The sequence below is a fragment of the Esox lucius genome, chromosome 22 (genome assembly GCF_011004845.1).
Source record: "Esox lucius isolate fEsoLuc1 chromosome 22, fEsoLuc1.pri, whole genome shotgun sequence".
Taxonomy (NCBI): domain Eukaryota; kingdom Metazoa; phylum Chordata; class Actinopteri; order Esociformes; family Esocidae; genus Esox; species Esox lucius.
Genome location: NC_047590.1, coordinates 23754605 through 23779162, shown reverse-complemented (window position 1 = coordinate 23779162; position 24558 = coordinate 23754605). Strand labels below are relative to the sequence as shown.

The 24558-nt window shown below is 39.3% G+C and overlaps 1 protein-coding gene across 6 annotated transcripts; it reads right to left on the bottom strand.

Moving 5' to 3' along the window:
* Nucleotides 1-1362: 1362 nt before the first annotated feature.
* Nucleotides 1363-23172, bottom strand: lnpk (lunapark, ER junction formation factor). 6 transcript variants are annotated; one of them, XM_020044491.2, is made up of 14 exons: nucleotides 23130-23172; nucleotides 22487-22576; nucleotides 22082-22123; nucleotides 19543-19730; nucleotides 16765-16823; nucleotides 16567-16607; nucleotides 16003-16086; nucleotides 15864-15918; nucleotides 12205-12414; nucleotides 11291-11396; nucleotides 7766-7836; nucleotides 5547-5714; nucleotides 5159-5296; nucleotides 1363-2165 (listed from the first exon to the last, which is right to left on the bottom strand). In XM_020044491.2, exons 2-14 carry the CDS (start codon nucleotides 22511-22513, stop codon nucleotides 1993-1995), a joined length of 1362 nt encoding a protein of 453 aa, XP_019900050.1. In that variant the 5' UTR covers nucleotides 22514-22576; nucleotides 23130-23172; the 3' UTR covers nucleotides 1363-1992. The 6 variants fall into 6 exon arrangements, with proteins under 6 accessions (XP_019900050.1, XP_019900049.1, XP_019900052.1 ...); XM_020044490.1 differs by lacking the exon at nucleotides 23130-23172 and adding an exon at nucleotides 22975-23117; XM_020044493.1 differs by lacking the exon at nucleotides 23130-23172 and adding an exon at nucleotides 22975-23117 and having other exon boundaries at nucleotides 11291-11381.
* Nucleotides 23173-24558: the final 1386 nt, after the last annotated feature.

Below are 24558 nucleotides of genomic sequence, written 5' to 3'. Positions count from 1 at the left end.
AAGTAACCATCAGAGGATGGGTACATGGTGGTCATAAAGGGATGGACATGGTCAGAAACAATGCTCAGGTAGGCCGTGGCATTTAAACAATGCCCAATTGGCACTAAGGGGCCTGAATTGTGCCAAGAAAACATCCCCCACACCATTACACCACCACCAGCAGCCTGCACAGTGGTAACAAGGCATGATGGATCCATGTTCTCATTCTGTTTACGCCAAATTCTGACTCTACCATCTGAATGTCTCAACAGAAATCAAGACTCATCAGACCAGGCAACATTCTTCCAGTCTTCAACTGTCCAATTTTGGTGAGTTCCAGCAGATTGTAACCTTTTTCCTATTTGTAGTGGAGATGAGTGGTACCCGGAGTTTTCCCTTTTCACACCATTCTTTGTAAACCCTAGAAATGGTTGCGCTTGAAAATCCCAGTAACTGAGCAGATTGTGAAATACTCAGACCGGCCCGTCTGGCACCAACAACCATGCCACGCTCAAAATTGCTTAAATCACCTTTCTTTCCCATTCTTCCCGCGGTTCTGTGGGTGAACCATGGTCGTTATGGAAACAGTGTCACTCAACTAATAACGACACAACATTGGAGGGACTGGGGAAACGTTCGGTAGAGGTGAAGGGAACAGGACATTTTGCCAAAATAACAAAACTTTTGTCAGTGTCCAATTATTTCCAGACCTAACTGTATGTATCCACTTAGGCAGCTGGGACTAAATTGTGGTGGGCTTAAGGCCACTGTTTTTATACTATTATTTATATTACTGGAAGGTTCTAGAAGTTACTCAGTTTACTCAGCACTGAATATATCTGGAATAGTCTGGAAAATAGGTACATTTTAGAAGCAAGTATAGAAGCAATTTTCTATACTTCTGAGGCCTAAGCAATTAGGAAATAACACTTACTACCCAGGAACAAAAAATATTCTATATTCTATACCTCTTCCTGTTGCCTTAACCTTTTCAACTGTTTGGCAATTAAAATTATGCAATTTTTCTCAAAAGTTTGACTTTGTTGGGGTTTATTTCTCTATGTCTTCCAGCTGATCTTTTAACTTTTGGTGCTAAGCCTGTGGTGTAGCATTAACATGCCTGGTTTTCTATGCATATGCGCTGATCCACACTGGTGTTCAATCCATGGCTCTACCTTGTATGCTGTGTCACCCATCTCTCTGTATCTGCTATCATTCATTACCTGTCCAAATAAAGCAAAAAATATTTATCACTTAGATTAGCCCCCCAAGCACTTTTAAAGTTACAACCTCAGAAAAAGACTCTAGTTTACTACAAATGAACTTACTATTGAGTGATATTAAGCAGTTTAACAAATCTTAAGATTTCATTTAGAAGACACATTTTGATTTTAAAACTTTATTTTGCATGCCATGTACATACTAAGGCATTAACACAATAAACCATTTTCCATTTTGTGACTTTTTTTTGGAACTGCTTCTTGGTTAAAATAAAGAGTATCTACAAAACTGTTTCACTCTCAAGATGTAAACCAGACCTACATGTAGAAGCAACAGTGAATGTCCATAGCAAGGCACAACAGCATTGCTGTAAATAAATAAACGGTGTAACTATTTACTGAAAAGCCTAATAAATAAAAACATTCAGTGCAAGTTCGGAAAGACAAGACTACCAGCGCATTTGGATAAATATCTGTTTACATGAAAAGTTGATTTGGCAAGTCAGTTTGATCATCGGGTGCTATTTTGTTGATCTCACCCCACACATTCAGATTTAAAAGAAAGCTAAGAGGTAAACACATTTTATATTGATGTGAATGTAACTGTCAAGCAATGATAGATAATACATATACATATCATTTTGAAATTTAGGGGAAGCATCACTGTAGATAACACCTTCAAATTAAACTTAAATGAATGGTTTGAATTTAATCAACATCAGGAATTCTGAAATGTCCTAGAAATATACTAAACAAACAGTGCAACTTCAGCAGCTATACAGTAGGCAGTTTACTACTCTGTTTCCAACTCGGGGACAACTTCTGGTTTCCCAGGAACTTCTGCAGGTGCTGTCTCCGTCACCCCTAGGTTCTCTACCTGGGGTTCTGAGGCCTCCTCTATAGACTGTGACTCATCAACTTGCAGCTCCAACACTTTATCAGAAGGGGGCTCCAGCTCTTTCTCATCTGCAACCAGAAAACAGAAACACCAATTAAACAGAAACTGTAAAAATAATTAGACAACTTGTGTTTGTTGTAGCTACATTAATAATTACATAACCGAGAAACTGCATTTTCATGCTGATTACACAGTACTGTGTGGTATTTGAACAAATTCCCAACCATACAAAATTCCCTTATTGAACTTAATGTGTTCATAAATACCATTAAAACAAATTGTATTATTCTTGAAGTTCCAAAATCAACATTTAGATGATCTCAACATTATTTAGCCTCAACGGTTCAGTTATAAAACATGTTTCCTCCTACAAACACCATGGGATTTGGTTAGATAAATCTGTCTTTCAAAACACACATTACCGAGTTGGTGAAGTTGAGGATTAAAATTGGTTTATCTTATAGAAACAAACGGTGTCTGTACAAAACCCTTTTTTCAGTAAAATATTATGGTGATGTGCTACAGTGGGGAGAAGTATTTGGTACACTGCCGATTCTGCAGGTTTTCCCACTTACAAAGCATGTCTGTAATTTTTATCATTGGTACTCAACTGTGAGTGATCCATCAGAAAAGCAGAACTTAATAATTGGTACAGAAACCTTTGTTTGCAATTACAGAGATCATACGTTTCCTGTAGTTCTTGACCAGGTTTGCACACACTGCAGCAGGGATTTTGGCCCACTCCTCCATAAAGACCTTCTCCAGATCCTTCAGGTTTTGGGGCTGTTGCTGGGCAATACGGACTTTCAGCTCCCGCCAAAGATTTTCTATTGGGTTCAGGTCTGGAGACTGGCTAGGCCACTCCAGGACCTTGAGATGCTTCTTACGGAGCTACTCCTTAGTTGCCCTGGCTGTGTGTTGTCATGTTCGGGTCGTTGTCATGCTGGAAGACCCAGCCACGACCCATCTTCAATGCTCTTACTGAGGGAAGGAGGTTGTTGGCCAAGATTTCGCGATACATGGCCCCATCCATCCTCCCCTCAATACGGTGCAGTCGTCCTGTCCCCTTTGCAGAAAAGCATCCCCAAAGAATGATGTTTCCACCTCCCTGCTTCACGGTTGGGATGTTGTTCTTGGGGTTCACCTCCTTCTTCCTCCAAACCCAGTGAGTGGAGTTTGGACCAAAAAGCTCTATTTTTGTCTCATCAGACCACATGACCTTCTCCCATTCCTCCTCTGGATCATCCAGATGGTCATTGGCAAATTTCAGATGGGCCTGGACATGCGCTGGCTTGAGCAGGGGGACCTTGCATACGCTGCAGGATTTTAATCCATGACGGCGTAGTGTTACTAATGGTTTTCTTTGAGACTGTGGTCCCAGCTCTCTTCAGGTCATTGACCAGGTCCTGCCGTGTAGTTCTGGGCTGATCCCTCACCTTCCTCATGATCATTGATGCCCCACTAGGTGAGATCTTGCATGGAGCCCCAGACCTAGGGAGATTGACCGTCATCTTGAACTTCTTCCATTTTCTAATAATTGCTCCAACAGATGTTGCCTGCTCCCCAAGCTGCTTGCCTATTGTCCTGTAGCCCATCCCAACCTTGTGCAGGTCTACATCCCTGATGTCCTTACAGAGCTCTCTGGTCTTGGCCATTGTGGTGAAGTTGGAATCTGTTTGATTGAGTGTGTGGACAGGTGTCTTTTATAGAGGTAACAAGTTCAAACAGGTGCAGTTAATACAGGTAATGAGTGGAGAACAGGAGGGCTTCTTAAAGAAAAACTAACAGGTCTGTGAGAGCCAGAATTCTTACTGGTTGGTAGGTGATGAAACACTTATGTCATGCAATAAAATGCAAATAAATTATTTAAAATCATACAATATGATTTTCTGGATTTTCGTTTTAGATTGTCTCTGACAGTTGAATTGTACCCATGATAAAAACGACAGACCTCTACATGCTTTGTAAGTAGGAAAACCTGCAAAATCGGCAGTGTATCAAATACTTGTTCTCCCCACTGTATAAAGGCACGCGTCAGCGTCTGTGCATGAACCTCTAGAAGCAGTCTAACATATAGGTTTGCGCCTAATTACAGGTGCAAACTGTTGAACACATTGTCTTCTTTACACATCAGATGGCTGGGCCTCTTGCTTCTAAAAGGGTTGTTTCTTTGTATATAAGGCAGAAACTGAAAAACCTGGAAAACTATCGTACCTCAAAAATAAATTGGAAAAACAAGCAATTATTAAACATGCTCTCAAGGCTGGTTAGTCCTACAGATACTGTGGGCTTATTCACAATTAGGTATAACCACTGTCTAGGCCCTTCACTCATGGAATATTTTGCACTGAACCTTAAGATAAAAGTTTTTGTGCCAATCCGGCAAATTAAATGTTAGATAAATTACCCTTCCTGTTTTTCATAATTTTGTGTTTTAAATTTGTTGTAAAACAATGCTCAGCTGTACGAGACCTAGGTCTCAGAATTACCTCTTTGTATGAATGAAAGTAAAATAAAAAATACTCCAGAATAATGTTAATCACAACTCCCGGAATCAAAAATGTGGAATCAGCAATAAGTTAGAGATCTGAAATAGATAAAACCACGGAAATCCCTGGACACATTAGTTATGCTTTTTGTTTTTAGTTTTTAAAGGAGAAGATGAGGATCCAGCAATAACAAGTGTATTAGATTCTCTCTGCTGCAGTGTCACACATGATAGTGTCCAGGGAAATAAAGAGTTAAAGAGTTGTCTTTGTTGCCATTTCTGAAATGGATGTGCAAGGTTCACTAAAACAGATCTTTAACTGTATTTTCAATTAATGATCATGACGGCATGGCTTGCATTGCTGTTGTATCAGACAGAAAGGCAGCATTTTTAGTTCACTTAAATAAAATTGACCCCAACCACGATTAGTAGCTGCTTAATCATTAAATATTGTTATACAGTATAATTGTGGGTCCCAATTTCAACGACAAGCCAAATAATTTAAATAACCTTTAAATCATGGTATTTGATTGGTTAGACTAAACATCTTATTTTTAACAGACTCCAAAGCACCAGGCTGTCTTGTGACGGGACGCTGGTGGAGATTGTGAACGATGGCAAAACTGTGCACTGAACTCCAGGCTGTAGCTAAAGGTACAGTGGGGGCCCTGGCAGCCTCATGAATGGGACCACTGCCTTTACATTGATCAGCTATTAAAAGACAAAGTAGAAAGCAATGGTAAATGTTAGATAAAAATGCACAAAAAGACAAACATTTTAACTTGATTGAATATATCGACAAAACTTACCAACTGACAGCATGCCTAGTTAAAGAACAGTTAAAGTAAATACAACTTTGATACCAATACATTTGGGTCCGCTCAACTTTCTGCTCTTTAGACCCTTGGATTTGGACATTTCTATTAGCTCACTTTCAAAGGTAACAGTTATTATACTGTACCTCCAGAAGGGGGTGCACTGTCATCAGTAGCAACCAATGTTGCTAAATGTCTTGAGGCAGGCGATTCTGAGCGCATTTTCCTCTCAAAGCTAAATTCTGGGAGTTGTGGAGCTTGTGGTCTTGTCTTCCTCGCAGGGTTTAGGACATAACAGTAAGCACACCTGAAAGCTATATGCCAAAAAAAGTACAATTACTTCTAAAGCAAGATTCCACAACTGTCTAACCATTTACAGTGGATATAAGAAGTCTACACACCACTGTTAAAATGCCATGTTCTTGTGATGTAAAAGAATGAGGCAAAGATAAATCATGTCAGAACTTTTTCCATCTTTAATGTGACCTATAACGTGAACAATTCAATTGAAAAACAAACCGAAATATTTAAGGAAATATTAAATATATTAAATGAAAAATAAACTCACAATAACCTGGTTGCATAAGTGTGCACACCCTTAAACTAATACTTTGTTGAAGCACCTTTTGATTTTATTACAGCACGCAGTCTTTTTGGGTAGGAGTCGATTAGCATGGCACATCTTGACGTGACAATATTTGCCCACTCTTCTTTGCAAAAGAGCTCCAAATCTCCTTTGCACAGCCCCCTTCAGATCCCCCCACAGATGTTCAATTGGACTCAGGTCTGGACTCTGGCTGGGCCATTCCAAAACGTTAATCTTCTTCTGGTGAAACCAAGCTTTTGTGGATTTGGATGTGTGCTTTGGGTCATTGTTGTGCTGAAAGGTGAACTTCCTCTGCAGCTTTCTAACGGACGCCTGAAGGTTTTGTGCCAAAATTGCCTGGTAATTGGGACTATTCATAATTCCCTCCACCCTGACTAAGGCCCTGGTTCCAGCTGAAGAAAAACAGCCCTAAAGCATGACGCTGCCACCACCATGCTTCACCGTGGGTATGGTGTTCTTTGGGTGATGTGCAGTGTTGTTTTTGCAACAAACATACCTTTTGGAATTATGGCCAAAAAGTTCAACCTTGGTTTCATCAGACCATAACACATTTTCCCACCTGCTTTTGGGGAACTTGATGTTTGTTTTTGCAAACTTCAGCCAGGCTTGGATGTTTTTCTTCCTAAGAAAAGGCTTCAGTCTTGCCACCCTACCCCATAGGCCATTCATTTGAAGAATACGGGAGATTGTTGTCACATGTAGCACAAAGCCAGAAATTCCTTCAGTTCCTTTAATGTTGCTGTAGGCCTCTTGGAAGTCTCCCTGACCAGTTTTCCTCTCGTCTTTTCATCAATTTGGAGGGACGTCCACTTCTTGGAAATGTCTCTGTTTTACCATATTTTCTCCACTTGATGATGACTGTCTGCACTGTGTTCCATGGTAAAGTACATCCCCCGTATCCCCTGGTTTGTAGAACCGATCCCTCGCGGATGTGGAAAATTGCGGATAAGTGACATTAATATATGTATTAATTCAACAGAATCGCATCTAGGAAAACAACATATCGTACGCGTGACCGTTTATTTGCATAATTGTTATGTAATGGACAGTTTACTTTATATTTGCACTTCATGCAATTAACCGGACCAACGCTTGGGTGGCTGAAATTAGCGGATCTGCGGATACTTGAGTTCGCAAATGTGGAACCGCGGATAGCTGGGGGTTTACTGTATATCTAAAGCTTTGGAAACTCTTTTGTACCCTTCTTCTGACTGATATCTTTCAACAGTGAGATCCCTCTGATGCTTTGGAAGCTCTCTGCGGACGATGGCTTTTGCTCTGAGATGCAACTAAGAAAATGTCAGAAAATGTGTAATTACTTCTATTTAACATGAGTTTGAATGTGAACACAGCCACATCCCCAGTCATAAGAGGGTCTGCACACTTATGCAACCAGGTAATTGTAAGGTTTTGTTTTTCATTTTTCCCCCTCAAAGATTTTCAGTTTGTTTTTCAATTGAATTGTTCATATTATAGGTCACATAAAAAGTGGAAAAAGTTCTGACATGATTTATCTTTGTCTCATTCTTTTACATCACAAAAACCTGGCAAGGGTGTGTAGACTTTTTATATCCACTGTATGCATAAATACATCTGCTTAATTTTACCCTTATTTCTGGATCACAGTTTGAGTTACTTTGGTTACAAAATTGGGTTCACCAGCTTATGGGAAAATACTTACTCCACGCCGACTTAAACCTTGGAAGGCATAGTAAATACTGTGTAATAATGGTATGGTAAACAAGCATTGTTTCTTACCAACATATTCAAATTCCTCCTTTAATGCCATGCCATTATGAGAAAAGCACTGCTGGCATATAAGGGCATATCTGTGGATAAAAGAACATGAACAACATTGAGAAACGAGATTAACCTTCTAATGCTGCGTAGGTGTAAAACTGCTTGAGTGACTATATTTGCCATACTTTTTGCAATTAGTTCTAAAAGTAGCGCACACTGGGAAAACCCAGCAACAACAGAGGATAACACTGGGAAGTCTGGGTTGACGTATTGATTAATTATACCATTGTATAGGGGAGTGAAAAATCACTAGCTACCTCTGTGTTGGTAGTAAAGTATTGAGTTCATGTATTCACACAGTAGGAAAATGCAAGATGTTAATACAGAGCTAAACTAATCAAAGGAACAAGACTAGGCTGATTGAGACCATAGTCATGTGTTGCTCAAAGGTCAGTTATTTTGTGAGATGTTGTCCCACCTTCTTGCCCATACAAAAGGTGTTTCTGAACTGTACGGCAGGCAGACTGTCACAGATCTTGAGTTAGTGTCTTTCTGTCACTATTTGCAAATATTAATAAACTGTATTTGTGTTAAAGAGCAGGGATTAAAGTGAAAAAAAATCTTCTGACTGAATTTTTTTTTAGGCCGAGTCATATTCCATTAACTTTATTTAAATAGTCGAGACTAATAGCATTTTAAGGGGAAATATTTTAAAGAGCTAGAGGAAGTGTCTGGGGAGAGGGAAGTCTGGGCATCCCTGCTTAGACTGCTGCCCCCGCGACCCGGCCCCGGATAAGCGGGAGAAGATGGATGGATGGATGGATATTTTAAACCGCTTTAATATTGCCAGTTTGCGTAATTTTAAAGGTATATTAATCTATGAAAAAATATACTTAGCTTGACAAATAATCAACCATCTACATAACTTTTCAGTGCATGTTTTTATTTATCTAATAAAACAAAACAATGTTTTGTTAAACTCTAAATTAACAGAAAAAGAAGCAGGAAAAAGTAACAACACCACCATTAAAGTGCTATTCTTGTGCATAAATCTCTAGAGTGCTTTTCACTTTTTCTGCCTTTTGGCTGTGAAACAAAATTCTTGAAGCTTGGCTGCACCTGACACCCCTTTCAGTATTTGACTAGCTACATGTGCATGAGTTGCTCCAGGAGAGGTGGAGGCTGTAGCAGAATCAGTTTTGGCTTTAACTCCAAGGTTGGAGGAGGTGGAAGCTGTAGCAGAAGCAGTTTTGGCTTTACCTCCAAGGGTGGTCGTTTTTCCAATGAACAGCAATGCAATGTGTGCACAAGTAGGAGGCGTGTGCATTAGATACAGACAATCTTGAAAGTGCACTCTTGTCTTTGACAACTGATTGCATTAAATTAACTAGCGGTTGTGAGACTGTGAACGAAAGGTCATGCTCCGCTATGAAATAACATAGGCGCACTTTTAGAGCGCACACACGGTCGGCCATAGATGCACAAACCTCCGTTGTGGTAATTGTCCGGGCAGGGAGCAGGTGTACTGTAGAGCACGAACGGCAGCATTGTGACTAGCTTCTGATTGATGACGAGCTAGCACTTTTTTGCTAGCACCCTCAGCAGGGTGAATACACATCGTCTTTCCTTATTTTAAGACCTATTCAAACTAAAATTAAGACATTTATTTCACTATTTGAGAAACGAAAGCCTATTTACAGCCTTAAATTATGATTTAAGACATTATGACAGACGGGAACCCTGCGATTGACGGAAATCCGTCATAGACTCAATGCAATTAACGGAAAACCGTCGTAGCGACGGAGAACTTTAATCCCTGAAAGAGTATTTTGATCTCTACCCTACCTGCCTAAAAAGAGTCCTGACTTTAGATGTCTATCACACAGCTCTGTCATTTTGCAGCTTAATAGATGTCACTTAAATGGTTATGTTGGTGGAATTCAAACAGGTAGCAATCCGGCCCATGTGGATGAAGCGTTCACTACTGAAAATGTTACTGTACTGATTACCCCAGGGGTCCAGCAGAGGGTAATGTAATTGGCAATCAAATTGAAGTACAGTGAGTCAGTGAAAAACAGGTGCCTGCTTAAACATGGTTGTTAATAGAAAATTATTTCCTGTGGTGCTTACGAATTCCAGTGTACAATCCTGCTTGAGCAAATAACAAGAAAAGAAGTTGAATGGCCTAGATTTGGTCTTTGAATTTCCAACACCCGCTGTCGAGTTGTTGCAATTCTCAAATTGCTAAAAAGTAGAAGTTAATATAGAAAAACTTCTAAAAAGTAAGCAAGCTCATTTATATAGCACAATTCATACATCCAAGTAATTCAATGTGCTTTACAAAGAAAAAATATAAAAATACAATAACATAAAAACTAATACTGAAATGAAAACATAATAATAAGAAAATATAAAAAGAATAAAAACAGGATAAAAACATAGGAAGCTATAAGGCTTAACAGTGTGTTAAGTTTAAGTGCTCAGTCATAGGAATGTGAAAAGACAAGTTTTTTTAACCTGGATTTAAAAATTGATAAGTCTGGGGCACCTCTAAGATCTTCTGGTAGTTTATTCCAGTTGTGTACAGCATAATGTGCCCTGCTCTCTTGGTCCTGGTTAACATTCTATCAGCAGCATTCTGAATGAGCTTCAGCTGTTTCACAGTATTTTTGGGGAGTCCAGTTAAGAGGCCATTACAGTAGTCAACCCTACTAGAGATAAAAGCATGGATGAGCTTCTCTCTGTCTTTTTGGGACACCACACCTTTGATTCTGGCTATATTTTTAAGATGATAGAATGCTGTTTTGGTGACCACTTTGATATGACTTAAATGTGAGGTCTGAGTCAGAACACCAAGATTACACACTTGACCCCTGGTTTTAAGGGCACAATAATCCAGCTCTACTAATACTGGTTCTTTTATTTTTGTTGCCAAACAAAATAATCTCAGTTTTATCTTGGTTTAATTGTAGACAATTTTGGTTCATCCAGGTATTTATGTGCTCAATACAGTGACACAGAGAATCTATAGAGTTGTTGTCATATGGTTCGAGAGCCATATATATTTTAGTATCATCGGCATTGCTGTGGTAGTTAATGTTGTTGTTCTGTAGAATTTGGCCCAGAGGAAGTATATAGAGATTGAACAGAAGCGGTCCGAGAATTGATCCCTGTGGAACTCTGCATATTATAGCCACCGTATCAGAATCATGATTACCCTATGAGTCCTATCATTTAAACTTTGGAGGAATCGATTTGCTTAATTTCACATGGTCCAAAAAATTTTTAACAAATGTTTTAGTACCTTTTCTGTTTCTAAATGCAGAAACGATTTCAGAGCAGTCTGACATGGCAGGTGACAAACTTTCTTGCATTGTAAAGTATGAATAAATTAAGGTCTGTCATTAGTCATCACAAGAGACACGCAGAAAAACCCTGTCATCCTCTGCTCAGAGTAGGCATTTACAGTATGATCTCATAACTGAAGCACTACACAGTGAACGCTCATTTAAAAAGAAGGACTCTTTGCATTGAAGTACAGACCTGTTCTGGGGGCCGTCTCCCACAAGGTATTCGATGACACGGTCTACAGCCCCTCTGTCACGTGGTAGGATGGGTCTGGCCATGGGTGGGCCTGGGGGGTGCATGCCTAATATTAAAGGGGCCATATGTAAATGACAGTTAATGTTTTAGGCTAATGTTAATCTTTTTTTTACTAGTGCCCGGGATATTCCCATGTCCATCTTCTAGTCTCCTCATACTCTCTTTAGTTACTTGAAGTACCCTAAACCACATGGGACTAGCTAATACTATTATGGTTCTGTTCGGCAAAGAAATTGACAAGTAGTGTTATTGTTTAAATTCAGTCATGCAGGATCCAAAAAAATTCAATTTTAAATCATAGCATAATAACTATCACAAAAACTTATAAAAAACAAACATCTCAGTAAAATCTAAATGTTATCTAGATCTGTTATTGAATAATGTGGAAAATTTGCAAGTTGAGGAAACTAAACTGCTGGGACACACCATGGGTATGTCTGTAAGAAAGAAAGCTGCTCTTATTTCTTGACATCCCAATGGGCCAAACAGGATTCTATGGCCCAGTGATTATGGTCAAACACCAAAAAAAAAGACAGACTACATTTGACCCAAACAGAGCAGATGGTATATCCCACAAATACACAGAGAACAAATGTAAACTGGTTTTGAGTAGAGGACAGATTGATAATTGTTCATGGTACCAAACTGTCCAAACCGTAAACACAAAAAATACCAAATTAGACATCAATCAGACACAATCCCCATTGGCTGAAAGGTGCACTAGATAATGCCTTTACTACACTGAACACAGCAACTCCAGAAAACTCAGGCTAGCAATAATATTCTACACAGTAACAGAGGCTTGAGAAGCCTACATTTCAATTACTATCCAATTAGAGAGCAATTGCACTCACCCATTCCTGGGATAGGGCTGCAGGGGGCCATAGGAGTTCTCCTCATCATGGTTTGCTGGGAAACAGTGGCAGACAGGCCTCTATCCGGGGGTCCTCCTGGGGCAGAGTGTGGGAGGGGGCCAGTTGGTGTGACTCCAGTGTCCATGGGGGGGCAGACACCAGGAGTGGGGGTCATGACAGGCTTCATGGCTACATTGCGTTGACGGAGTTCTAAAGATGAAGGACATGATGAAAAGGCGTTCTTAAATGGGGAACACTACAGAAATGGTCATTAGCTCTGAAAACAAAGCATGGTATGTATCTGCAATCAACTGCAAGGTGGTTCCGGGTAAAAGTACAGAGACATTATTTTCCCATTCTTAAGGCCAGCGAGGATGGAATTAGCATTAATTATGGGTATTTAACTCTTTCCACAAGGTCTGAATCCTACTGCTTTTCTGTTCCACTTGACAATTGCCTCAAACTGGCTTTGAGGTACAAAAATGAGTTTGAAAGAATAATGTTTTGACACCAGCAATTCTCTGGATGCCAGCTCACATTTTTAAATTGGCAACATTCCAGTTGATGGACCACCTGTTCGGATATACTGAACTGAAGTTGTCAAGGGCCAATGATTAAACATAGTCCAATGAGCTTTCAGTAAACTATGATCACCTGATTTGTTGACTTGCTAACAGTAATAAAATTGAAGCCTATGAATGATCTAATGATTAACTGTACATGACTAGCTTAGGCTCACACATGTTAAGGTATATACACATTTTACAAAAGGTAAGTAACAATTATGGTTGCACGATATTGACAAAATGTGACATTGCGATACTGATCATGAATATTGCGATATCAATATTAATTGTGATATTCTTAAACATATGTAAAAACACAAAGGTTATGGGAAAACCCATCAAAATAGATTCATAACATGTAAAAACAACAAGTTCTTACAACACAAGGGTATATTTCAACTGACAGTCATATTGGACTGGTACAACATGAATAAATAAAGACCCTGTCTACAGAACAGGACATGTTGGAGTTCAGAACTGAACTTTGCACTTGCATTTGCCTTCATTGCACATTTATACATCCCACTTACAATACAGGCCAAAAGTTTGGACACCTTCTCATTCAATGCCTTTTCCTTTATTTTCATGACTATTTACATTGTAGATTCTCACTGAAGGCATCACAACTTTGAATGAACACATATGGAATTATGTACTTAACCAAAAAGTGTGAAATAACTGAAAACATGTCTTATATTTTAGATTCCTCAAAGTAGCCACCCTTTGCTTTTTTGATAGCGCTGCAAACCCTTGGTGTTCTCTCAATGAGCTTCATGAGGTAGTCACCTGAAATGGTTTTCACTTCACAGATGTGCCTTGTCAGGGTTAATTAGTAGAATTGTTTCCCTTATTAATGGGGTTGGGACCATCAGTTGTGTTGTGCAGAAGTCAGGTTGATACACAGCCGACAACCCTATTGGACAACTGTTAGAATTAATATTACAGCAAGAACCAACCAGCTAAGTAAAGAGAAACTAGTGGCCATCATTACTTTAACAAATGAAGGTCAGTCAGTCCAAAAATTGCGATAACTTTTAATGTGTCCCCAAGTGCAGCCGCAAAAACCATCAAGCGCTACAACGAAACTGGCTCACATGAGGACCGCCACAGGAAAGGAAGACCAAGAGTCACCTCTGCTGCTGAGGATAAGTTTATCCGAGTCACCAGCCTCAGAAATCGCAGGTTAACAGCAGCTCAGATTAGAGACCAGCTGAATGCCATACATTTCTAGCAGCAGACATCTCTAGAACAACTGTTAAGAGGAGACTGCACGAATCAGGCCTTCATGGTCAAGTAGCTGCTAGGAAACCACTGGTAAGGAGAGGCAACAAGCAGAAGAGATTTGTTTGGGCCAAGAAACACAAGGAATGGACATTAGACCAGTGGAAATCTGTGCTTTGGTCTAATGAGTCCAGATTTTAGATCTTTGGTTCCAACCGCTGTGTCTTTGTGCGAAAAGGAGAACGGATGGATTCTACATGCCTGGTTCCCACCGTGAAGCATGGAGGAGGTGTGATGGTGTGGGGGTGCTTTGCTGGTGACACTGTTGGGGCTTTATTCAAAATTGAAGGCATATTGAACCAGCATGGCTACCACAGCATCCTGCAACGACATGCCATCCCATCCGGTTTGCGTTTAGTTGGATCATCATTTATTTTTCAACTGGACAATGACCCCAAACACACCTCCAGGCTGTGTAAGGGCTATTTGACCAAGAAGGAGTGTGATGGAGTGCTGCGCCAGATGACCTGGCCTCCACAGTCACCGGACCTGAACCCAATCAAGATGGTCTGGGGTGAGCTGGACCGCAGAGGGAAGGCAAAAGGGCCAACAAGTTCTAAGCATCTCTGGGAACTCCTTCAAGACTGTTGGAAAACCATTTCAGATGACTACCTCTTGAAGCTCATCAAGAGAATGCCAAGAGTGTGCAAAGCAGTAATCAGAGCAAAGGGTGGCTACTTTGAAGAAACTACAATATAAAACATGTTTTCAGTTATTTCACAATTTTTTGTTAAGTATATAATTCCACATGTGTTCATTCATAGTTTTGATGCCTTCAGTGAGAATCTACAATGTAAATAGTCATGAAAATAAAGGAAACGCATTCAATGAGAAGGTGTCCAAACTTTTGGCCTGTACTGTACATACATTATACTTCATACTTGTAAATGTTCTGCCCCCTTCTATTTGCACTTCTGGATAGATGCTAATTGCATTTCATTGTACTGTACTTGTACATTCAATGACAATAAAGTAGAATCTAATCTAAGTTCTTCTTAGGATATGTCCAAGTTCAGTCTCTACAGTAGAGGAACGCTTGTCAACTCTCAAACAGGGCCAATCACAGGTATTGGCTTTTTAGACACGATAATTAACAATAAAGAAATCATTTTGAAAACAAAAACACATGGACACAGACTGCAAACTAGCAACACAAAGCTTTGTAGGCTACCGCAAAGGGAATCTGAACGCTGTTTGCGTGGGCCTATTGTATTTCTTGATTGATTTTGGATTATATGTATGTATGTATTGCTTTTTGTGACATGGATCAAAATTACAGCTAGTCTATCACGTAACTTTTGGCCACTAACGTTTCCTCTTCGATCTCCATTGTTTCGTTGTCTCGCTGAGCCACACATCTTCTTACTTTTCTGTCCTTTCTTTTCTTTCGCTCGTCTGACTTTTTTGCTGTCTTTATCTCTCTCTTCACCTATATGCTGTCGAGATGTGCACACAGGTCACGTGGTATGCTCCATAGGATATGTTTATGTAGTGGACCTGTGCGCTCACACTTGCATGTGCCAGGGCAACTGGCCAATGAAACATGATATAGCGGTTTCAAGCAGCCTCTGAATTGAACAGAACTAAGCCACACAGCCAACGGATACATCGTTCCACAAAATAAATGGAATGTTGCATACTTTCTATGACATTTTCGATTTTGATATTGCACGTGATACTGCGATAACGGTATTGAGTCAATATATCATGCACCCCTAGTAACAATCAAAAGGTAGGTGATCCATTAATTTATTACATTTTTGGGTTGAATCAGTCATAAAAGAACAACTAATGTAGTGCGGATGTCTTTACCTTGGCCTGGTCTAGGAGTCATCTGGCCTGGTCTGATCGGCGTGGATTCCATTTCCTTTTTCAATAAAATATTTTGCATATTTAAAGTTGAAATAATTATGACATTAAGTCAATGCTTAGTTTCAAAACAGATACTTGCCACTATCTTCTTGGCTTCTGGATCAAACCTCTCCAGTATTGATTTGGCATTTTTGTAGGTTTCTGTCTCCATCACCTCCTCCAACTGCAGAATAGGGGTGGGGGGGCGACCTTCATCATACTTCACCACAATTCACCTTCTAGACCAATGCTTTGGTCGATTAAAAAACATTACTCAGATCCCTATGCTGAAGGGATTGTATTATGCAGAGATAAGCACAAGTTACATCATAAAGGGCCAGTTTCACAGACATGGATTTAGCCTAGTCTAGGACAAAGAAATCAAATAAACAGAAAAGCTTAATCTATGTTTGTGAAACAGGCCCAATGTGTTTAAGGTTCGAGCATGTGAGCTGTCTTGAACGCCAGACTTCTGGACATTTAAAGAGAAGCCAGTCTAATTACATCAATTAAAAGTCACTGTGTTACACAGTATCTGCTCAGGATCAATGAGTGTTGCAAACCGCAACCTGAAATAAAAATATAAACACAAACTGATATTTTCAATGCCGCCTTGAATGGTGTTAAATAATAGAAAAGCATTAGGTAATAGAATCTCACTTACAATTTTTCTTTTTTCAGCTTTTAAGTCTTCTAATTTGTCATCTAAAACAAGCAACAAGATGCACGATTTTGTCATTAAATATTTTCAAACACATATGCATTTCAAGAGAAAATAATGCTTCATAACATATATAAATCAATATACTTGCAATTCAATACATGACAAGCTAAAGTAAATGTAAAGAAAAAGAAGCCTTACTGTTTTTTTCTGTTCGCTTTGAAAAAAGAAATATCAACAGTTTCCTCATAAACCACACTCTGTGAAAAGCAATCAGGAATATTAGAATGCAGCAGAAACAAGCTTCCATTGTTGAATAATAAGTCAGAATAAAAGCAATTAAGAAAGAGCATTTTATAATCATATAAATTAGTGAAAGGCCTATCAATGTAATCAAAAATAATACTAGTCACTTTGGAAGATTGTGTGGTGGAATTTTAACTTGGTGGGTCAATCTGATGACATGGATAAGCATTACAGACCTAAATATTGAAAAGGAACGTTCGCATTAGATACACAAATAAAACCGAACAGATAAATTACTGATTTATACACCTCAGAGGGAACTCTGGACCCCAAAGCCAGTACAACGGCATTTTTCACTCCAGCCCACTGATCAGGGACTTGAGACACCAGGTGGGTGCAATTAATGATTAGGTAGAACAGCAAACCAACAGGTTCCGAACCTTGTACAGTTGAATATCTCTGATTTATACTATTACTACAAACCAGGGTTTGAGAGATTTTATAATAATTTTAACTTCTTGACTAAATGCCATGAGGTACCTCTAAACTCTCAATAAACATCTTTGCTGAAACTATCAGGGGGCCAGGGCCCATTATCTCGACTTATAGCACAAAGAAAAGCTTACTCATTCAAGGGTATTTGTTTAGTTTGACTATTTTAGAATAAAAGTGAAGGCATCAAACTATAAAATAACACAGAGTGAATCAAAATACATACAATAATTTCATATTAGTGTAGATTGTTTGGAAAAGCATTCCAGATGACTACCTCAAGAAGCTGATAGAGAAAATGCAAAGCTGTCATGAAGGAAAAGGGTGGCTACTTTGAAGAACCTAAAATATATTTATTGTTTATTACACTTTATTAGTTACTAAATTATTCCATCTATGTTATTTCATAGTCCTGATGTCTTCACTATTATTGTACAATGTGAAAAAGAATAAAACTAAACACCCTTGAAGGAGTAGATGTGCCCAAAGTTTTGAAGGTTACTGTAGGTATAAAAAGTGCAGCAATTCATACAAGGTACACATTTAATGGATATACAGTGGGGAGAAGTATTTGATACACTGCCGATTTTGCAGGTTTTCCTACTTGAGGTCTGTCATTTTTTCATAGGTACACTTCAACTGTGAGAGACAGAATCTAAAACAAAAATCCAGAAAATAACATTGTATGATTTTTAAATAATTAATTTGCCTTTTATTACATGACATAAGTATTTGATCACCTACCAACCAGTAAGAATTCCGTCTCTCACAGACCTGTTAGATTTCTTTAAGAAGCCCTCCTGTTCTCCACTCATTACCTGTATTAACTGAACCTGTTTGAACTCGTTACCTGGATAAAAGATGCCTGTCCACACACTCAATCAAACAGACTCCAATCTCCCTCGGTCTGGGGCTCCATGCAAGATCTCACCTCATGGGGCATCAATGATTGTGAGGAAGGTGAGGGATCAGCCCAGAACTACACGGCAGGACCTGGTCAATGACCTGAAGAGAGCTGGGACCACAGTCTCAAAGAAAACCATTAGTGACACACTACGCCGTCATTGATTAAAATCCTGCAGCGCAAGCAAGGTCCCCCTGCTCAAGCCAGTGCATGTCCAGGCCCGTCTGAAGTTTGCCAATGACCATCTGGATGATCCAGAGGAGGAATGGGAGACGGTCATGTGGTCTGATGAGACAAAAATAGAGCTTTTTGGTCTAAACTCCACTCGCCGGGTTTGGAGGAAGAAGGAGGTGAACCCCAAAAACAACATCCCAACCGTGAAGCAGGGAGGTGGAAACATCCTTCTTTGGGGATGCTTTTCTGCAAAGGGGACAGGACAACTGCACCGTATTGAGGAGAGGATGGATGGGGCCATGTATCACGAAATCTTGGCCAACAACCTCCTTCCCTCAGTAAGAGCATTGAAGATGGGTCGTGGCTGGGTCTTCCAGCATGACAACGACCTGAAACACACAGCCAGGGCAACTAAGGAGTGGCTCCGTAAGAAGCATCTCAAGGTCCTTGAGTGGCCTAGCCAGTCTCCAGACCTGAACCCAAAAGAAAATATTTGGAGGGAGCTGAAAGTCCGTATTGCCCAGCGACAGCCCCGAAACCTGAAGGATCTGGAGAAGGTCTGTACGGAGGAGTGGCCCAAAATCCCTGCTGCAGTGTGTACAAACCTGGTCAAGAACTACAGGAAATGTATTATTTCTGTAATTTTAAACAAAGGTTTCTGTACCAAATATTAAGTTCTGCTTTTCTGATGTATCAAATACTTAAGTCATGCAATAAAATGCTAATTTGTTACATACAAATCATACAATGTGATTTTCTCTTTTTATTTTTGGATTCCGTCACTCACTGTCGAAGAGTAACTATGATAAAAAATGACAGAGTTCTACATGCTTTGTAAGTGGGAAAACCTTCAAAATTGGCAGTGCATCAAATACTTGTTCTCCCCACTGTAAATACCCTCAAAATAATGCAGCAATTTTAACTTCAGTCATTTTATCATATCATTTCATTTGAATGTGTTGGACCACGTAGGCAAAAAAAGAACTTGTCACAGTCCAAATAGTTACTGACTACAATGAAAGTCTATGAACATAAGCGGTAAAAAAAAAATGATCTGCCTAATCCATCAACTGGGGAAAAGGTAGCGCTTCACTGTTTTTAAAGAATCCCAGACTGCTCCTCTAAGGTTAGGGGTTGTAGAGGACATAGCAGGCAATACTTACAATATAGGAAACAAAAATAAGGGCAGAGTCATCACGATGCGTCCTGTCCATTGTTCAGGGAAATACCAGAAATAAACACAGATGCAGGTAATAAGATAAAGCACCGATGAATACAGAAGAAGTCTTCCCACCCACAACTTCTCCAGTCTCTGATTCTTTGCTCTAAATTCTTCAAGGTCCTTAATATCCTGAAAAGACAGAAAATGGAATTGATGACATTTCACAATAATAGTTTGATTAAATGAATTATGGAATGCTTTGGATATGTTAGTTTAGACAAAATCTAGGAAATTACAATGGTAGCAAATTAGGAGGTGAAAGGATTTTGGTGAAATGTCAATGCAAACTAGCATAATACTAGCTACAATTGTGCCTAAGATCACATTCATGCAGGAGATTCATGGAAAATAAGTATTTGGTCAAAAACAAAAGTTAATCTTAATACTTTGTTATATACCCTTTGTTGGCAATGACAGAGGTCAAACGTTTTCTGTAAGTCATCACAAGGTTTTCACATACTGTTGCTGGTATTTTGGCCCATTCCTCCATGCAGATCTCCTCTAGAGCAGTGATGTTTTGGGGCTGTCGCTGTGCAACACAGACTTTCAACTCCCTCCAAAGACTTTCTATGGGGTTGAGATCTGGTGACTGGCTAGGCCACTCCAGAACCTTGAAATGCTTCTTACGAAGCCACTCCTTTGTTGCCCGGTCGGTGGGTTTGGGATCATTGTCAATGCTGAAAGACCCAGCCACGTTTCATCTTCAATGCCCTTGCTGATGGAAGGAGGTTTTCACTCAAAATCTCACGATACATGGCCCCATTCATTCGTCCTGGTCCCTTTGCAGAAAAACAGCCCCAAAGCATGATGTTTCCAACCCCATGCTTCACAGTAGGTATGGTGTTCTTTGGATGCAACTCAGAATTATTTCTCCTCCAAACACGACGAGTTGAGTTTTTACCAAAAAGTTATATTTCGGTTTCATCTCACCATATGACATTCTCCCAATCCTCTTCTGGACCATCCAAATGCTCTCTAGCAAACCTCAGACGGGGCTGGACATGTACTGGCTTAAGCAGGGGGACACATCTGGCACTGCAGGATTTGAGTACCTGGCAGCGTAGTGTGTTACTGATGGTAGCCTTTATAACTTTGGTCCCAGCTCTCTGCAGGTCATTCACTAGGTCCCCCTTGGGGTTCTGGGATTTTTGCTCACCGTTCTTGTGATCATTTTGACCCCACGGGGTGAGATCTTGTGTGGAGCCCCGGATCAAGTGAGATTATCAGTGGTCTTGTATGTCTTCCATTTTCTTATAATTGCTCCCACAGTTGATTTCTTCACACCAAGCTCCTTACCTATTGCAGATTCAGTCTTCCCAGCCTGGTGCAGGTCTACAATTTTGTTTCTGGTGTCCTTTGACAGCTCTTTGGTCTTGGCCATAGTGGAGTTTGGAGTGTGACAGTTTGAGGTTGTGGATAGATGTCTTTTATACTGATAACAAGTTCAAACAGGTACCATTAATACAGGTAACGAGTGGAGGACAGAGGAGCCTCTTAAAGAAGAAGTTACAGGTCTGTGAGAGCCAGAAACCTTGCTTGTTTGTAGGTGACCAAATAATTATTTTACCGAGGAATTTACCAATAAATTAATAAAAAATCCCACAATGTGATTTTCTGGATTTTCCCCCCTCATTTTGTCTTTCATAATTGAAGTGTACCTATGATGAAAATTACAGGACACTCATCTTTTTAAGTGGGAGAACTTGCACAATTGGTGGCTGACTAAATAGGTTTTTGCCCCACTGTACTTAAACGGGCAGCTTCTAATTCTTCCCTTCACTCTCTCCGGTGCAAATACAAGACATAAATGACAATCCATAATTAGTCAGCTATTTTATTTCGCCATAATGAGGTTTCTGTTTTATAGTGTGCGGTTCCATTGATGAAGAAGCATGTACTTGTATTTATGATGTGAGATAGATAAGCCAATGCTTAAACTCTTTTATAACTTAAGCCTAAATGTTTTCCAAACAAAAGCTTATTAGAATATAAAATAACACATTTTAAAGTAGATTATTCTAAACATTTTCAGACAAAGGCTTTGTTAGAAGAGACATTTTACTCCTTGTCAATTAAAGCCAAATTACTGTACTGTGGGAGTAATAAAAGAGGTTTTAAAATTAAATAAAACTGAGTCATGTACATTTGCCATTTCAGTAGTTGAGAAATGCGAAATAAGTTTGAGCGAAGGAACATCAAATTCACACTGATAAGCGCTGAGGGATGCAGCAATCACACTTGAGGTTAAGGCTAAAATAAGCTGTTAAAAAACACACATTTCCCACAAATATATCAGATATGATCCAAACATAATCCGATCCGCACCACTATATCACAGGCTCCCACCGCAGTTATTATTCACCAGACCTGCTCTTCAACTGGATCTAATCCATCACTGGTGAGTTGTTCAGATTTTAAACCAAGCATTGCCTAAAACAAACATTCTATCCCTCTAAAAGTAACATTAACCCACCACTTACTTTGTCAATGCCTTCTAAAAGTTCCACTGTAGTTGGTTTAACCTGTTGGAAGTTAAGATAGAATGTACTTTAAAGAGAGAACTTCCTCAAAACAAATATCTAGATGTGCTTAAAACATAGGTATTTGGCTTAATGTGTGAGACATCTGTACTTTAACTTAAGGAGATATTATAAACAGCAACTTGAATTACGGGCATCAGGATGGATGCAACACACTCAACTTGAAAAACAATGTCTCTATTTCATTCTGAAACTATGACGACAGCACAAAAATAGAGTTTAGTGTTGGGATCACAGTAGTATTTGATAGCATTCAAACTTTCACTACTACAAAAGTAGCTAGTCAGCTGGTAAATACTATTAACGACTTGTGAAACAACATTCAACGTGTGCAAGTTACAGTACCTTCCATCGGGAAAATAAAGCACCCATGGCAGTAGAATTTCTTGATCTCCCTCTCCTGAGGTAATTAGTCTTTTTCCAATCAAGCTGTAACTGCAAAGTGGCATAGAGTTTAAAAGTTAAATATACCCACGTTAGCTTAAGTAGCACAAACAGTAGATCATATCTATACTGTATAGGTTACACAAAATAGGGAGCCCATATTTCCTTTCTGTAACCACTGCTAATTAACATCCTACACAAAACGCCCGCTTGCTATTACTGTACCTATAGTTATAAATGTCCAAACTGTTATAATAGCTAGGTAGTACATCACTGGCCTAATATAGGTACAGTAGAGTTAGCTAGCTAGCCAACAACCGTAGCCCTGATGTTCTGGCGTGTACCGCGTAGTGAAAATGCTGAGTGTGGGGAGAATTGTTTCTGAATCACTCAACATCTACTGTCATTACTGTAAACGTCTAGTGTAAATCTCGAGCTAGCTACATTACCTAGCGTAGTTGACAATTCCCCAACCAAATAGCGTTGGTTTCAAGTATATGACATAGTTAACTTAACGTTAGTCACCGTATTAAAAATTGACAAACAATGTATTTGTTGGTCGTAATTGAAAGACCCTAAAGTTGAATGAAAGCCTGCTACTTACGGTTAGCAGGATGTAATCTGCGTCTTGTGAGCAACATTAAAGAAACACTTCCGGGTCACGAAAATCTGGAATTTTTCAAAATAAAAGAGACCAACGAATTACTTAAAAACTGAGATAAATTGAGTTTATTAATTGTTTGAGAACATGTACCTCTCAAAACATTGACAATAATTCAAATATGATCATATAACCGTTATTTCATCTTACAGTAATTGCTCTAACAAATGTTGCATGGTTTCTTTAAGCCCCTTCGTGTTTGAACTGACACAACAAAGATACTCTGTAATCCTGTGGTAAATCATGACCTCCCCCTCTATGCCTCTCCCCAGAGATTGCCCTGAAATAGGATGGGAGGGTCCTGATTGAAAGTGATTGACCTAATCTTGATTTATAACATAAAGAATCCATATCCAATTGCTATCTTTTTGTACTTTTTCATCTCTAGTCTGTACTATATCAACTATTTAAAATCTTTACTTTAAACAAATGGTCTCAACTCCTAATGTGTCAATTTGGCTTCCAACCTATTGGTGTCTTGAGCTAACTGATGGTCATAACCAGTCAAAACAAGAATAATGAACACAAAGTATTCAGTGTTGCCAAACCCCCAGGGATCTAGGCTCTAGGGTCTGTGTCTCTCTTACAATTTAGAGCAAGTAAACACATCACACACTGGGGAACCATCTTTTCGCCTACTTGACGACATACAAAAAACCCTTGTACCACTTTTTAGTGCAATAACCTATACCAACAAATAATTATTCTATTGTAATTACTACAGTTGTTAATATGCATTTGCATAGTAGTTACGTAGTAATAAGTGTCAACTTAAGGGAAAGTGTCACCGAAACATTTTATCAAATGTTATGCATGTACTTCCTATAAAAATTCTGTATTTTAATGTGACAAATTGTGGTCATGTGTATGGTTTTGAGTACATTCAAAATGGTAGTTTTTGATGTCAAACACTTAAAAGAACACATCCACCTATTTGCTGTGAGGGTGGCATAGGCATTTGTATTGAAGTAAATAAAATTAAAAAACAGAACATGGTGCATGGTTGGAGGGAGCAGATAAGTAGTTATTATTTTGCCTCTCAGAGTGAGAGCACATAAAATGTGATTGTCACTAATGCGTTTTAGACTAATGCGTTTTAGACAGTGACACACAAAGTCCATTATGACAGCAACTAATGGAGAGGACGTCTTAAGATTTTGAAACTTACCTGGCAGCATCATGTGACAGTCCAGGTGGTGAGGTGTGGTCAGAGGTGTAGAGGGAAGGCACTGAAGCCATTAGATCCTCCTGGGCCTTTGTTGTTGGCCTAGGTAAATGATATTTAAATGTGAGGAGTATTCAATATCTGTGGCAGATTGGATAAAGGATCTTGGACATCTTTAACTTATTTACCTTCTTCTCCTGACCTCCT

Excerpts from the sequence above, each read along its gene's own strand:
- lnpk (XM_020044491.2), bottom strand. The coding sequence starts at position 22,513 with ATGGGTGCTTTATTTTCCCGATGGAAG. Across the intron at positions 16,824-19,542 it reads TTATTTTTGTTTCCTATATT|AGTGTGGTTTATGAGGAAAC; the intron begins GTAAGTATTGCC and ends TGCTTTTCACAG. Across the intron at positions 7,837-11,290 it reads GGAGACGGCCCCCAGAACAG|ATATGCCCTTATATGCCAGC; the intron begins GTCTGTACTTCA and ends TTTTATCCACAG.